At 36.9% G+C, this 15,854-nt stretch overlaps 1 protein-coding gene across 2 annotated transcripts; it reads right to left on the bottom strand.

The window, feature by feature from the left end:
• LOC128863067 (uncharacterized) lies at positions 1-15,854 on the bottom strand. 2 transcript variants are annotated; one of them, XM_054101969.1, is made up of 7 exons: positions 15,590-15,854; positions 15,083-15,533; positions 10,114-11,701; positions 6,580-8,219; positions 1,868-2,066; positions 1,572-1,768; positions 1-1,501 (listed from the first exon to the last, which is right to left on the bottom strand). In XM_054101969.1, the coding sequence occupies exons 1-7, from the start codon at positions 15,641-15,643 to the stop codon at positions 951-953; spliced, it is 4,680 nt and encodes a 1,559-aa protein (XP_053957944.1). In that variant the 5' UTR covers positions 15,644-15,854; the 3' UTR covers positions 1-950. The 2 variants fall into 2 exon arrangements, with proteins under 2 accessions (XP_053957944.1, XP_053957945.1); XM_054101970.1 differs by having other exon boundaries at positions 15,083-15,530; positions 15,590-15,853.

Here is a 15,854-nt window from a genome sequence, read left to right on the forward strand (position 1 = left end):
TGTATTTGTAACATATATAAATATTTCAAATTCATTGAACATTTGTTGATACGAGATATGTAACAGCTAAGTTAACAAAAAAAAGCTAATATGTAAAATATACATTGCTATGGTGGATGTTCTTAACATATTTAATTAAGGGCTTATTTTTAAAAAGCTAAATGGAAATTCTAACAAGGATGCCAAAATTTTTAAAAAGATCTATAGTAAATACTATAAAGTTTTAATAAATGACTGTGCATTTATTATTTACGAATTTGGGCAAAAATTTTACTAACAAATACGCTCAGCACTGTTGCTTTTGTGATCGGCACTGTTTTTCGTATTAAATGTGGCTTTTGAAGTTTAGATCTAATAAATGTATTTAGCAAATTTTTGTACGCCCCATATTCAGTTCAGAGTCAGTTATTTTACATTTTATATTATATTTCAAATTTATATTCACTCCAGATCCAGATATTGTGGACGGGAATATCAATTTCATTAATTGCTTGCTTAATTGCAACAATTTCAATTTTTGATACGTAAAATTGTGCCAAATAACGTTTAAAAATAATTAAAAGATATTAAAATAACTTTTTGAAGAAGGGGAAAAAAGAAAACCCGTGAAATTCCCCTAAAATAATAAAACAGTGTTGGGTAACTCTTTTCCACACATCTATATCTGACATTTATTTCTAAAAGGCAATCTTGATTTGAAAATCAAAATACGAACGATCGCCCGTAGAGATATGGGTGAACTAATTTTTGAACAAACAAGCAACCAAAAAAAGTTATCCACTTTCTTACACTTATTCGTTTTATAAAATTAAAATTTTTTCGTAAAATTTACATATTCGCATTTTGAAAGTTTCATATTCAAGAATATTTTTATGGAGCTAAATGTAAAATCTAAAATTCTCGACTTGTCGCATTTGTCAACACTTTTCAAACCTGTCGTCATTGCACGCTTACACATCACACTTCACTTTATCATGTTTAAACGATGGATTTGCGGCCAATCTTAATACGTGATTTGCAAACGAGTCGACTGTAAGGTTTTTACTGGTCAATTCAATAATTTGCGATCTTCCTCGCGCATAGAAACGTCTGGTATATTGAGGTGGCACTCTTGTTATGGTGGTTGCGTCCGCGCAATTTATCCACATTTCTTCATCATTTTTCGCAGTTATTACTATATTATCACCGGTGTTTATTGCGCTTTGTATTGACTTAAAAGCTAAACTAGGCGTTTTAAGACGCTTCAGAATACGATGTGACGGGGTTGTGTGTGAAACACTACAAGCGATAGCAATCACTTCAGCTAATTCGGATTCTTCTACTTTTTTTATGTATTGAAATAATAACAGCATACTATTTTGTCCAATTTCTAAGCTTGGGTAATATATGGAACCCAAGTTCTGGCCCAGCTTCATATTGAAATCATAGTTCATCAACACATCGCCGCTACGGTGGTCCCATATGGTTAGTTGTGATTCCCCAAAGCCGATTAGTTTGTCATCTGTTTCAGGAACAGAACACTCTTTTAGAACAAGAAATTAGAAAAGAAATAAAGATTCGAATATAGATACCTGCGGTACACTCTAGATACCGAATGCAATGTCTCATGTGTTTGAAGTCCCGTATACTCGCCAAAGTATCCAAATTGGGGGTTAATGAATACTTGCAGAGACCTGAGCGAGGTTTACCCAATATATTTTCTTGTGGCCAAGACATAACAAAGTATCGTGACTCAGTTATTGTGGTGTAGACGACATCAGAGGGCAAGCTAAAAAAAAAATATATTTTTTTATTGTAAAATATATATTTGTAAACATGTAACATATGGTATTTTTGGTAATTTTCCAAATTGAAACATTTGCCTTACCACTGCACCGTATCAAGTTGTATTGAGTGCATCTTAGCTACCATGTCTTCGTCATTAAAATAGTATATATTAATATATATTGAGAGGAGGTTACAATCTCGTCGCTCATGTGGCATCTCGCAGCAGCGCATTTCGACGTAAATCGGTATGGAGTTGTGTATGCAAATTCGATTAGCGTATGAAGTTGAAATTTCCATATCTATAACGAGAGATGAGCAATTTAGAATGTTATACTAAGAAGATCATGTATTAAGAAACTATTCAAATCAGAATTTACTTGTTGTTCGTATCTGTTTGTTTGTTTGTACATATTTAAGTGCATAATAAACTATAGGTGACGTGACAACCAAATGAACAAAACATTGTTGTTCGTGTAGTGCCCCCACCTTTAATGAATGCGCCTTGAAATTTTCAAAGCAATAATATTTTTGTGATGTGGCAAGTGCTACTTGATCAATTTACGAAAAGTATCAAAGTCTAGTTTATGCCAAAAAATTTCAAAGTGAATGCTCTTTGTTGTATCATAAGGAATAAAAGTCATGACGGGAAGAATAATGAGATGGTGCCTATCGTGGTTCCGTTACTTTGCTCTCAGCGAATTTGACAATGAGTGACGTGATTTTAGCACCAATATGGTCAGATTACCATTTTCGTAACTTGATTTAGCATTTTTTTGTTATTTAGTCTCCGAGTTTGATTAGTTATTTCTTCATGAAATTTTTGTAATATGTTCTAATTAAAATGTAATGTTTATAATTTTGTAAAATATACATTTTTTAAAAATTAGTTCAATAAATCACTTAGTTTTATTTAACTTTACTTTTTTTTTTATATCTGGTCACATTGCCCGGTTATTGTTGATGTTTATGAATATTCGTTTCTTTTTTGAAATGTGCGTTATTTAATCAAACGTTTTAGTGAATATTTACGCAAAAATAAGATAATTCGTGAAAGTGTATAAGTGATAAAAAAATGTAATAGGGAAAAATGAAGCGTGCAGTGCAAATTGTGATAGTAAGAACCGCAATAAAGCGTGTGATATAAGCTTTTTTATATTTCCAAAGAATGAGATGCTCTGCAAGTATTAACAAAGTATTAAACAAAGAGACGAAATTTCTTAGTACGCATATATATTTTTGATACCAAACAATAATATCTATATATATCTTTAATCATATCAATAACCGCAAAAGCCGATCACTGTTCCATAGATGCAATTCTTAAGCCTACAAAAACGGTTTGTTTGTGATCACAAATATGTGCATGCATAAGTCTAACATAAGTTTATAATATTTAATTAAATTAAAGTTAAATGTTTTAAAATTTCTAAAGCAATAGTAACTGAGCACCGAGCAACGGACTGAGTACACTGCCTCCTTCATCCATCCAGTGGCACCATCCGTTCGAGGCACTTCTACTGGCGCAACTCCATCAACACTATTAAAATCCACATTCACGCATTGTTCAATCTTATCAGCGACTGTGCAACAATATTAGACATAATAAAATGTGTAGATGCACGACTTGGTTGACCAATTTAATATGATTTTCAAAATATTAAACATTTTTCCATATGACATTTCTCGCTTTATTTACATTTTTAATTTCCAACTTTTTCTTCTTCTCCTCCTTTCAGCAGTCAAATCTATGTCCCGCTATTGCAGTGTTGCCTAGCTTTGGATATAAAAACTCACTAAAATGGCCATTTAAAGAAAATAAAATACCAAATTTTTATTGAGTTACTTAAAGAACTCTGTATGCGTGACAAATTGTCTTTAAAATGTGCGTTTTTTTTTTTAAATAAATGTGTTATGGAAATGTACAATTTAATTTATGAGCTTCTTTGTTAAAAGAAACTCTTTTGTTAAGGGAGCGACTTATTTGCTGTATTTCAGGTTATGTAACAAAATAAAGTACTCTTTTTGTAAAAATGTCGTTATGGTTTTTTCAGTATTTTCTGGTATTTTGTTGACCTCTTGATGCCCTATGTCCCACTAAGGATTGAGGACCGGACGAAACGATTACATCTCTATGGTTTTAATTTGCATTCAGTAAATTCAAACGCTTTTAAAAAGGTTTTCAAGGTTAAGAAGAGTTGAGAGAAGAAAATTTAATATTCTGACATAACCTCAAAAGGAACAAAAAATTAAATTTTCACTTTCAAAATACTAAATTTTATAAGAATCAACAAATTTTCATTAGCACTAAAATCTTTTGTAACCTTCCTTTGTTTAATAATACAGTTTTTTTTTTAACTTACAGTTTCGGTAGCTTTAAATTAAAAACCAAATGAAACAAAAATTGTCGCATTTTGGGTATAAAAAGCAGTAAATTTATTGTGAAGAGCAAATGGTTGGCAACTACTTGGCAAACGTGACGTCACGCACTCTCTGATGGGCGCAATCTTCTTTCTATCATTCTTGAATAAAAGTTGCTTTAAAAATATATATACATTCAGTCAAAAAAATGTCGGGAATTGTTCATTTAAAAAGCGCGCATTACACACATGTCTAATTTTTTTTTGCTGGAATGTTGGTACAACTGTCCTCTATAATGTCGCAGAGTTTGAGCGTGATCTGTCAATTAGCTCATTTAACTATTTTGTGTTTTGAACGGGATTTCGTGTGCCAAATGTTCGTTGAAAATGTTGCGGAAAGCCTATGACGAGTGTGCTTTATCACAAACACGGGTGTACAAGTGGTATAAGGCTTCTGTAGAGGGCCGAGAAGTCGTGGAAGATTTGCCACGATCTGGTCGCCCATCAACGTCTTCGACCGATGAAAGCGTCGACAAAGTCAAGGGAATGGTGCTGGAAACCCATCAAACCATCATTTAAGTTTGAGGGAGGTAGCTCGTGACCTTAGCGTGTCCCACGAATCAATTCGCAATATTTTACACCATCAATTGGGCATGAGGCTCGTGGCTGCTCGACTCGTTCCAAGAGAATTGAATTTCTTTCAAAAAATTCATCGAAAGAAGGTGGCTGAAGACATGAAGATGGCTGAGCAAGTGAATTCAGACCTAACGTTTATCCAGCGCATCATATCAAGTGATGAGACGCGGGTATATGAGTTTGCAAACCATGCAAAGCAGTCAACAGGCGGCTGATGTGGCTGAATAGCGCTGTCAACATGTGCCGAAATCCAAAGAACCACGTCAAAGTCGGTCGCAAATGAAAGGCATGCTACTCGTTTTCTTTGATTATCATGATGTTGTGCGCTCGGAATTCGTTCCAAATGTGTCTACGGTAAATAAAGAATATTATTTGGAAGTTTTGAGACGTTTGAGAGAGAATATGCGTAGGAAACGCACCAATTTGTGGAAAGAAAACTCATATATTTCGCACCATGATAACGCACCGTCTCAGAAGGCTCATATTGTGAACTCTTTTTTGACCAAAAACTCAACAAGCATCATCGAGAACCGTATTCACCGGATTTAGCAGACAACATAAATTGCCACTCCGCGAACGCCACTTTGAGTCGAAGAGGCCATTAGGGAGAACTCGCTGAAGGAGCTGAAGAAGATATCTTCAAACGCGTTTAAAAGATGCCTCGATGGCCGGACTAATCGTTGGCTTATGTGTATTGCTTCGAATGGAGCCTATTTTGAAACGACAAAATAAATTTAGATGATTGAACAATTATTTTGTGTTTTATTGTACAATTCCCGGTATTTTTTGACAGAATGTATAATATGTAATATAAAAAAAAATGCATCATGCTTCACATTTTTCACACAAAATTAAGAGATGTTGTGGAGATACCTGTTTTTTACATTTATTATATTTAGCAGATTGAAGTTTAGCATTCATTTTTTGTCAACAGATATGACATTTTGCTTGGTTCAGTGATGGTTAATCATGAACGCCACGTAATTCTTTTACGAGTACAACCGACTAAGCACTTTCCTTTCTTGGTGCTCGTTATCCTTGTACTACATGCGGTGACTCAAATGAATTTTCAAGTTCAATTAAAACGTTGACGAAAGTTTTTGAACGAGCCATCGAAAGCCTTTCATATGCTCAATATCAATTTTAATAAGTGGTCTAAGATACAAATTTTTATCATGGAATTCAAAATACATAGGAAAGAAGCTAAGGCAATCCAAAAGCAAATCTTGCGAATCTTACTGTTCCTCTATATTGAACTCGAAACAACCCCAGTCCTTTGGTAATAATAATCAGTGTATCGTTCACTAGAAGCGAGGAGAGAGTGGGAACTAACTCGGCCATATGCCGATCTACATATACCACTAAGATCTATTTTCCGGACTGACTCAGACTACAGCATTCGCAGAGGGGTTCACACATTTGGCATTCCTAATATAGAGAGCGCTTTCAACAACATTGAAATCTACCCCATCATTCATTGATAATAATGAAGTGTTGATTAATTGGCTATACTAAATGCACAAAATTCTGAATAGACCTATTTATTTATTAGCTTTCTTGCTACTATCTGACAGTACTAACATTTCCTTAACCCCTTTAAATTTGGAGAATTTCGCAATATGACCGGATTTCGTTTTCAGTCTTGTAAGTTAAAATTTAATACGTTTGGAATACATTTATACTATATTTATACGTTTTTATTATATTTTAACGTATTTCATGCAATACCCCATTTCTTAAACTGATTAAAATTTAAAGTTTTAAGTTCATAGTCACATAAATATGAATTTCATATAACTGTTCATATATTTAAACTCACCGGCGACAAGGCGACGACACTCCCCTAACGGTAGCCATTGGGGTGCTACATCTCCCGTAGAAGGATACGATGGCAGGTATAAGTCCCCATTGCCAATTTGCCGATGGGAACAGTTTTCACAATCCTGCGTTCCAACTAATGCATTAATAAGCTTAAAATATTTCCAAAAGCTCACCAACTTTTCTTGAACAACAATAAGCACATCCATTTCATAGTAAATGTAGTCGACTTCACCATTAATAGCTTTTACAGGATTCGGAAGTTGTTTGCTTGGTGTACTTAGAAAATGTATACCCAATGGGGGCGCACTTTGGGTACTACGATCTTTGGTTAAAATAGCATAAGATGCATTATTTTGAACTGCTTTGTGCTCGCGAGATATTTGACTAGGGCTGTTATTTAGTTTGAATAACATCGCCTCATCATAACTATTGGTTGTCGAAGATACAACAACAGTTTCACATTCATGGTTTGATACTTGGGAATCTAATTTTACATTATTTGACGCTTTCGCTGGCAAAACTATTTGGGGCTTTGCGTGCAGCTTTCGTACCGGCGATGTAAGACTATTTTTTGAAGTTCGTGGATCACCAGCAGGCAATATTGTGCCCCTAGATTTTATACTACTTCTATGAAGTCGTGTATGTCTGTTTTTATGTCCTTGATACTTTTCTTTTCTTAATTTTGAACTACTCATATTAGATATTTCACTTTTTGAAGATGAAACTACACTACAGGGCTCTAATTGGCCGACTTTAATTGGTTTTTTCACAGATTTTTTGATTGTGTTTGATGTTGATCTTATCCTTTTTACCAGTAAAATTTTACGGCTCCGAAGTTGGCGATGATTTTTTATTTTATGCCAAGGTGTAGCCACAGCTAACAACTTGCGCAAGTGCTCTTTTTTCTTCTTTTTTGAAAGTCTTTTTGACCGTAACAGTTCTTTTTCTTTCATTTTAGCATTATTGTCATTTTCCCCTTTACTTTGCAGTTTTTCGCTATGTTTTGGTATGCTCGCGACTTTGAGGTTATTTACTGATTGAATACTCAACATTTTTTTCTCTTCCAATGACCCTTCAACTTTTACATCTACAAAGCAATTGTTTTCACGTTGTGAGCATTGCCCAGGTTCGGGATTATGCAGAGCTTGAACAATGTAAATGCTGGGTTTAATTTTACGCGATGCTTCTAAGTATTTTTTAAACTTATCATGTAGTTGCAATTTGATACAATCATGATCTTCTGCACTTTTAGAAGTCGTGGTATTTTTTAACGATGAGCATGTACTGATTTGTGTTGGTGAAAGCCGATATTTAGGTTGCATATTCTTATCATTTTTTTGTAATATATTTGGTGTTGGATTGCTGCTTATTTCGTCGCCATCAAAAACATCACTAATCGATGAACGGGGGCAGGTTGAGGTATCATTTGAATTTACTGCTTTCTGCTTCAAATGGCGCAACAGTGTTTGACGTATGGGTGTTGCAATCGATTCGGCGCAATTGGCTTCTTCCTTGTCGACATTGGAAGAAATTTTGCAAACGATTTTTATTTCTGGTTCCTTTCCAATGGCAACTTCACCAGCAATGGGCGTGAGATTTTTAGTTCTCTCTTCGGTTATGAGTTGCCACTTGCTTTCGCTGAAATAAAACCAAAAGAAAACTATTAAAAAATGTATAAACATAGTCATAGCTTTGCTGCAAAATTTAACCAAGCAAAAAAAACCATAACGTAGAACAATTCTATGTTAAAGTGTCTTTCAACATGAAGTGCTACTAATAAAAATCCTGTAAGAACAAAGACGGTGATCTTTATAAGTCCCTCAGCCCGTCCTGTTGGCGTAGAAACTTGGACGATGACAATATCCGATGAAGTGGTCCTTGGTCCGTGATCCCGCCAGAAGCTGCGGCTAGATCTAGTTCGGGCCCATTCAAATTGAACCTTGGAGGACTGGAAAATCATATTTTCGAACGAAATAAAAATTAATTGTGGTCAAATAGAAGGGAGTGAATTTGGCGAAAGCCAGGAAACGCCTTCGAGTCACGGCACGTTAAGCTCACTTTGAAGTTTGCCGGCGGTAGAGTTATGGTGTGTGGGAGTTGGCACCGTATAGTTGTTGTTGGCAAGATTACTGCCTATTACGTCCGAATTTTGTCAGCGAACCTTGCAGCTAATTGTCAAAAACTCAAGATACAGATGTCAGATTTTGTGTTTTCACGTTATAATGATCCCAAACACAGCGCGAAAATAATTCACAAGTGACCTAACGATAGGGAATATATATCCAGGCCTCTCATCTCAATCCGATCAAACATGTCTGCGTGAACTGAAAAGGAGTGTAGTACTCCCATGAAGAATTAAAGCTCTTCTAGCTGCCATAGGTCGAAACATAAAATATTGACAGGATTATTTTATAAATGTTTGAATATGCACTTTTTGCCTTTATTTGGGAATAAAAGATAACGGTTAGACTGCTCTCCCAATACACTCAACAAAGTACTCGACGAAGAAGAGCAAATAAGTGGTTTTGTTATTGTAAGTATTTGAGCATACAGTAATAAAACTATTGGTCTGTTGTTTGAGTAACTTTATAAACGCTGGCGAAGTATTTTGCCATTCCTATTGCCCTCTCTTGCAAAGTTGTCTGGGGTAATACACCTAAAACTTTTAAGGAATAGGTTAGCTATATAGGTTTGTAGGATCTCGTTTCCTTTGCCCGATACCATGATCGCCCATCGGATTGAAGCCGATTTATTTTTGGTCTCATCGGACCAAATTACCTGAAAACCTGTCGAATATCTTGATTTGACGTTATTTCAGATTTTTTGGTGTGCTTGGCTTTTTCTTCTTCAAAAAAGTTGTCAACCATAAGCGTAGCCGCCATAGCCGAATGGTTTGCCAGTGAGTACCATTCGGGTGGACCCGGGTTCAAATCCCACTGTGGGTATGGACCACCAAATGAAAGGTTTTTTCTAATAGCGATCGCTCCTGGCAAGCAATGACAAACATCGGAGTATATTTCTGCTATAAAAAAGTTCTCATAAAAAACCATCTGCCGTTCGATGGTCCCCTCATTTGTGAAATAACATTAAGCCGCACACCACAAATTGGAGGAGGACCTCTACAAACCATCTGACTACGGATGTACGCTCTAATCACGGCGGATCAACTTGCATGGAAAGGTTTTTTCGACATCGTTTCTAACATATTCAGATTCTACATAAAATTATAAGAAAAAGGTCAATTCTTTTTAAATCTGTGGGGCTCGATGCTGACTTTAGAAGTTTGCTCTAATGGATTTGTTTTCTTATAAAACTCTGCACTTATTGCTACAAACAAACTTTAAGCGCACGTAAAAAATCGCAGCCATTACTAGGTTATAAAAAAAATCTGAAAGCAAGTTTAAGATTTGCATATTCCATAATACACGTAATTATTATTATTTACAAGTAAATAAAAAGCTTTAGCATGATAAGTATAAAGTATTCCTTTGTACGGTAGCAACTATGACAATTTACAGTAAGTTTTACTCACCTCAAATCTACTGACATTTCTGTGTGGTTCGATATCAACTCCCTTTGCTCGTGGCTGTGATCTGTTGTTGTCATTTCGTGCGCTAATGTTTGCACTAACCCATTTCCGTCCGAACAGTTTTTTGTTATCTTTTGACTCTTTCCTTTCTTCTCTTGGTGTTTCAAATGACGGACACGCAGAGAGCGTCTAGTTAAATTACACTTTGCTAACTCGGCCACAGCATTTGCTACTGCATTTGCAGTGGACATTCCGGTCAACCCCAAATAATTGCAAAACTCATGTTGTTGATGACAAGTAGCGGCAGATGCAATGGTTTTGGGACTTGGAGAACATTCAGAATAAGACCGATCAGCTTCAGGTGGCGATGCGCAAGATATTTGAATTGGCATCTCATTCTCGTCGGATAGACGGCATAGAATTTTTGCATTTTCACTTTTAGTATTGCCACTAAAGCTAATGTTTTTCTTTGACTTGGGCGCGGGTACTTTTAGAGCGATTGGCTCAGGCATCGGAAGGTATTTTGATGGTACTGTAGGTGTTTTAAACAATTGACTTCTTTTCTCGTGCAGGTGTTGACTTTTGTTTTGTATTGCAAAATCAAAACGCATCTGAATAAGTCCCCGCGTATTTGTTTCATTTCTTTGATTGATTTTGTCTATTTCTTTATTGAGGCGGCATAATTTAAAAATCGACTCCTCATCAGGGAATGGTCGGGGTCGTTTAGATGTATTCGCCTGATGGTTTTCTATTGCAGAATGAGAATGTCGACGTATTGGCTCCTCTGGTATCGAAATGTCACAAAAAGATTGTCCATTCGAAACATTATTAGCTTTATCGGAGCCTTTACAACGTAGTTTTTTTGGGGCTGCGTTAAATATTTGTTTAGAGACGGAATTGAAAAGCACATCATTTTCCGAGGAAGATGTAAACGTCGGTGTTGTAGCACCCTTTTCTCTTAACAGATCCAGCTGTTGACGTTTTTTACATTCAAATTCTAGAGCCGCTCGCATTCGTCTTTGAGCTGTTAAAGTCGCAGCGCCAGATATTGACAACTTTTCCGTTTTTTCTTTAAAGGTAGTGGCAGCACTGATCCTTGGTAAAACTTCATTACGAAATACAGTGAAATCATATTGGGGCTCAATTGGTTTTCCATCCATATTTCTTTTACCATGTACAACTTTTTGCTTCAACTCCTCATGCTCTTTGAAAAGATCATCAAAACTTCCCACATCCTCCACATCACTGAGATCTAAATCACATTTCCAAGCATTAATTTTTTCTTCCAGCGACATTTGTGGATTTTTCTCTGTTAGTAATGCTAGATTTCGTTCAAAAATATCGGCAGGTAATGTGTTTTTGTGAAGAATAGGCCAATTATGGGGATTTGAAGGGGAACTGACTGGAAAGTCACTGGTGGTTTCTGTGGAGCACTTATTATTATGGCTATTACTACGCAGTGCTTGTTGATTCAAAAGCAAACGCAGTTGAAGTTTTGAGTTGATTTTTTGCCTTTTATACGCCTCTGAACTAGTTGTAGACTTCGAGTTTACTTCAACAATTTGATCCATTGGTGTGGGGACAGGATGGTCTGGAAGAAATATTTATACAAACCGTAAATTATTATAATCCAAAGAACAAACTATCTCCTATCTATAAAAATTTAGAGTTTGTTAGCTACACAAATGTTCTTACATTTATGCGCTTACGGGACAAAACGGCGGTTTTTATATTTGTTGACCGATTGTCAATTGTGAAGGAGTTAAGGAAATGATTTCTGCTATGAAAGGTAAATTACAGAAAAGTGTAAAATGAGCTGTTGTGGAAAAATGGCCAACTTTCAAGATTGGAACTGTAGATCCAAAGGTGAAACTGACTGAGAATCTCAGTCTTCAATGCAATCTCAGAATCGGATACTTATAACTAAATCCTTCACAATTGGCACTGGATGAACGAATATAAAAATTTTAGACTTGGGAACCATTAGAGATGTGTCTATATCGTAGAACTTAAAACTTTTGACATAAACCCATTCTTTAAAAATACCAAAGAGGTTTTACCGCAATTTTCCGCCATGTACCTAAATCACCCGCGATTAATCTGTGTGTTTATGGCGGTGCATGCTGTGGTGGTATTGTGCAGTTTATGGAAAGAATGTTGTCGTGTACCTGGGGTCAGGTGTTTCCTTAATAGTGGAAGTAGGAGGGCCCCAATTTCAATGTATTCACTATTGGGGAAGGGAGAGTTATCAGACGATAAGACCACCCTTCCTGATTTCCACTTGTCGGGAATTATGAGACTGACCAACGACAGCTTGAGGACTCTTGTGGGGTATCCTACTCCCAATGCCTTTGAAAGCTTTGACTTTGCTGATGACAACCTACCTACATTTAATCGATGGAGAAAGCAACCGATGCACAATTGTTTGGCAGTTTGTGGATCCGTCCGATGATACAACGCTTGGACCTATCGATTGGACGATGCAAAATAAATTGCCGGCTAAAAATGTTCGCGCATCTCTTCGGGTCCGACAAAATACGACCACCGAAGGTGATTGTCACCCTGTCATTGCGCTTCGTCGGGATCGATAAGGACCTTACGGTGGACCAGAGCTTACTCACACCAGAAGTGAAGTTGCAGGTCTTCAGGTGTCAATCCCATTTAGTCTGCTTGTGTTGGATGTCCAGTTGCCGAATGTCCAAACTGAGATCCTTTATTCGAGGATCCCGAGATCGGCCTGGCATAGGTGGTCACGCTCGGAAATTGGGACGTATGCCCCGGATCCTTCCAGCTTCACCTCGCATCGATCTGCGGGTTGGTCGCCGCCTACGCGCACATCAGCAGGGATGGGAAAAGCGTGGAAGGTGTCCTCGCTTTGTTGAAGTTAATGTAGGAGCGGTGATTCGCGGAAACAAATTCAGCAGTTTTTTCAATAGAGATAATAAAGGGTAAATGGTTTGATGCAAGACATATGTAGCATAGATCTCCAGGTTACAAATTGTTAGGTCAGGCAAGCTAATGCAGTTACTTACTATCCTAGCGGGGCCGGTTGAATTGTAAGAACTTATTCCTTCGAAGTAGGGTCGTGGGTTTATCTGCGTAGATGGTGTTGTTGTTGTTGCAGCAGCATAAACATTCCCCATACTTACATATGGGGAATGCTGCTGGAGTGACAGTCATTGGTCGGATATGAATCCGGGTCGTTTCGGTAACGTAGAACCGACTGTCGTGGTAGTCTAATGGTGGGAGATGACAGGGCGAAACGGGGAGATTGCCGAGTGCGGGTGCAGAGCTCTACAACAGGGCGCAACGTAGCCACTTGTGTTATCTCTAGCAGATCACAGGACAGAGTATCACCGAAGATGGCACCATCCACTGCAAGAATTGCACTTGACCGATGTCAGGTTTCGAAGTACCTATTCTAGTCTGACACACGGAACAGACTGGGTGGGGAACCAAGAGTTGTTGGTCCTCGCACAGGAATTGCATTGAATAACACATTGTTTACTATGTTAGGGGAAAAAACCAAGTTATTATGGTACGTTGCGTCGGTTGCCATGGGAATGTTTATACACTTTTCTGATTAGTTGTCTTTACCACATAAGTTTATGTCTTTATGCTTTTTTTGCCAGCTGTATCGTTTGTTTATAAATTTCGTGACCGGTGCTTTTCGAGTAATCAGCCACCTTACCCTTGCGTTATTCTTCTCGCTAATTGATGCACGGCATTGCTCATCAAATCATTCGTTTTTAATGTTTGCATTTTTCGGAGGGATAATTCCCTCCGCCGACTCTATCAAAGTTTGTCTTAGAATATTACATTTTTCAGACTTTGGATATGTCGATTTTAGGTTCCTTGCAGTATTTGCATCATTAAGTGCGTCCATATTCCATTTTTATCATTTTCGCCCCATAGTTTTTTTATCTTAGTCTTAAGTCTTTTTATCTTAATCTTTATCTTTCAGTCTTAGAATCAGTCGTACAAGAAAATTATCACTGTCGGCAACACGGTGCCTGAGGGTACGTACAGTATGCATGATCATCGTCTTATGTTTACTAGGTCATGATCAATTTAATTATTTGTATTTTGTCCACGTAACGTAATGTATTTTCTTATGTGGTAACATTATGCTCGCGACTCAAAAAGAGGTTGATTTTGCCATGTCAGTATCTATTTGGTGAAGTCACTGCAGCCACGTATCTCATAAAATTATTATTACCCATCTTATAATTGAGTTCCCTCATTACGATCGATATTTCGTAGCTTGCTTTATTGTTACGTAACTCCTACAGTTCCATGTAAATCGTTCTTGACTGCATCGTTTGCATCTTCTGTTGAGGCCTATGCCAATATAAGCACAATATTGTTTATTTTACTTCTTAGTTTTGATTAATCTTGCGATTTTTGGTTCGTAACATAATATATTGTGCCAATAGATTGTGCCATTTTGTGAGGTTCCAGGAGCATTCTAGAGGATACACGTCAGATATATGTCTCTATCAACGTGTCCGACAAAGGACTGAAACCAGCAAGGATGCATTCTTCGACTTCTATAAGATTTATGTTACGGATATTATAAAACTCCTCCAAATAAAACAAGCGTTATGAAAAGACTCTTCGATTCTGCGCCCATAGACGTTTAACGAGAACAAAGCTGCTCGGGCCAAACCTACTAATCATTCTGGGGCAAAACGGGCTTGCTTTCTTGATCTCAACAAAACCCATTGTGAGTTACATCGCCACTCAGTACACAGTATGGATACACAGGGTTTAGGAAGGCTTCAACAATGTTCCCACATCAGCACTATCCCTCCAACAGCATTCACACAACAATATATGGGGAATGTGTTTGCTGTTAGAGCAACAACAACGTAATTGGGAGTTGCTAACGTAGTTACTCGTTACACTCTCATGTTTAACAATATATAGTTTTACTAATAGAGAAGATATAGGCTTGTTGAATATAACTTACCAATCTCTTTTGGATCACTCAAATTTTTCCTCTGCTTTTTTATAGCTGGGTGCAGTTCAGCTTCTACTTTATTTGCTAGTCTTACTTCCTTGGAATCTCCGAAAAGCTCTCCTTTTGGTCCGTCTTGTGAAGATTTACTATTATTCATGTTTAAACTTTCCAACTCAATGGTGCCATTACTTTCCAAAAACTTTCTTACGCTTTTCTTTAATACGCAATGGCGTTCTGATCTATTACCAATCGAGCTAGATACCGAAGCAAATCCTGCGAAGTCACTTTCTGTGTCACTAAATTGCATATTTTTGAGACCACCATTGTCAGTTACTGCACAAGTATTTATATTCTTCCGAAGTGTCTGCTCTTCATTTAGCGTCGCAGTCTTATGTATAACACGGGAACTGCGTCTTTCTGGTTGTAAACCACTAGCGATTCTTGATTCCGGCACATCCTGCTAAAAGACCATTTTAATAAGGTACTGTTGGGAGATGCGAACTTAACAATTCTCACCTTAGACTGTTGTATATAATTTTGGATTTCTGTTTTGTCGCCTTTTCCATTCATATTTATGTGATATACATAAGAGTTCAAATCCTATTGATAAGCTTTGTCTTTTTGGTAACAAGCACATCAGGCATTATAACTTTGCTAAAGTTTTACAATTTACTCAACTATTTTTGCTATGATTTAGTTTTTATTTAATTTCACTCCTTATCACACAACGATTTTCACAATACCAAAGAATTTAGCATCGAGAAAAAATTGACATTTTATT

This window comes from Anastrepha ludens, chromosome 5, assembly GCF_028408465.1.
Source record: "Anastrepha ludens isolate Willacy chromosome 5, idAnaLude1.1, whole genome shotgun sequence".
Classification (NCBI taxonomy): domain Eukaryota; kingdom Metazoa; phylum Arthropoda; class Insecta; order Diptera; family Tephritidae; genus Anastrepha; species Anastrepha ludens.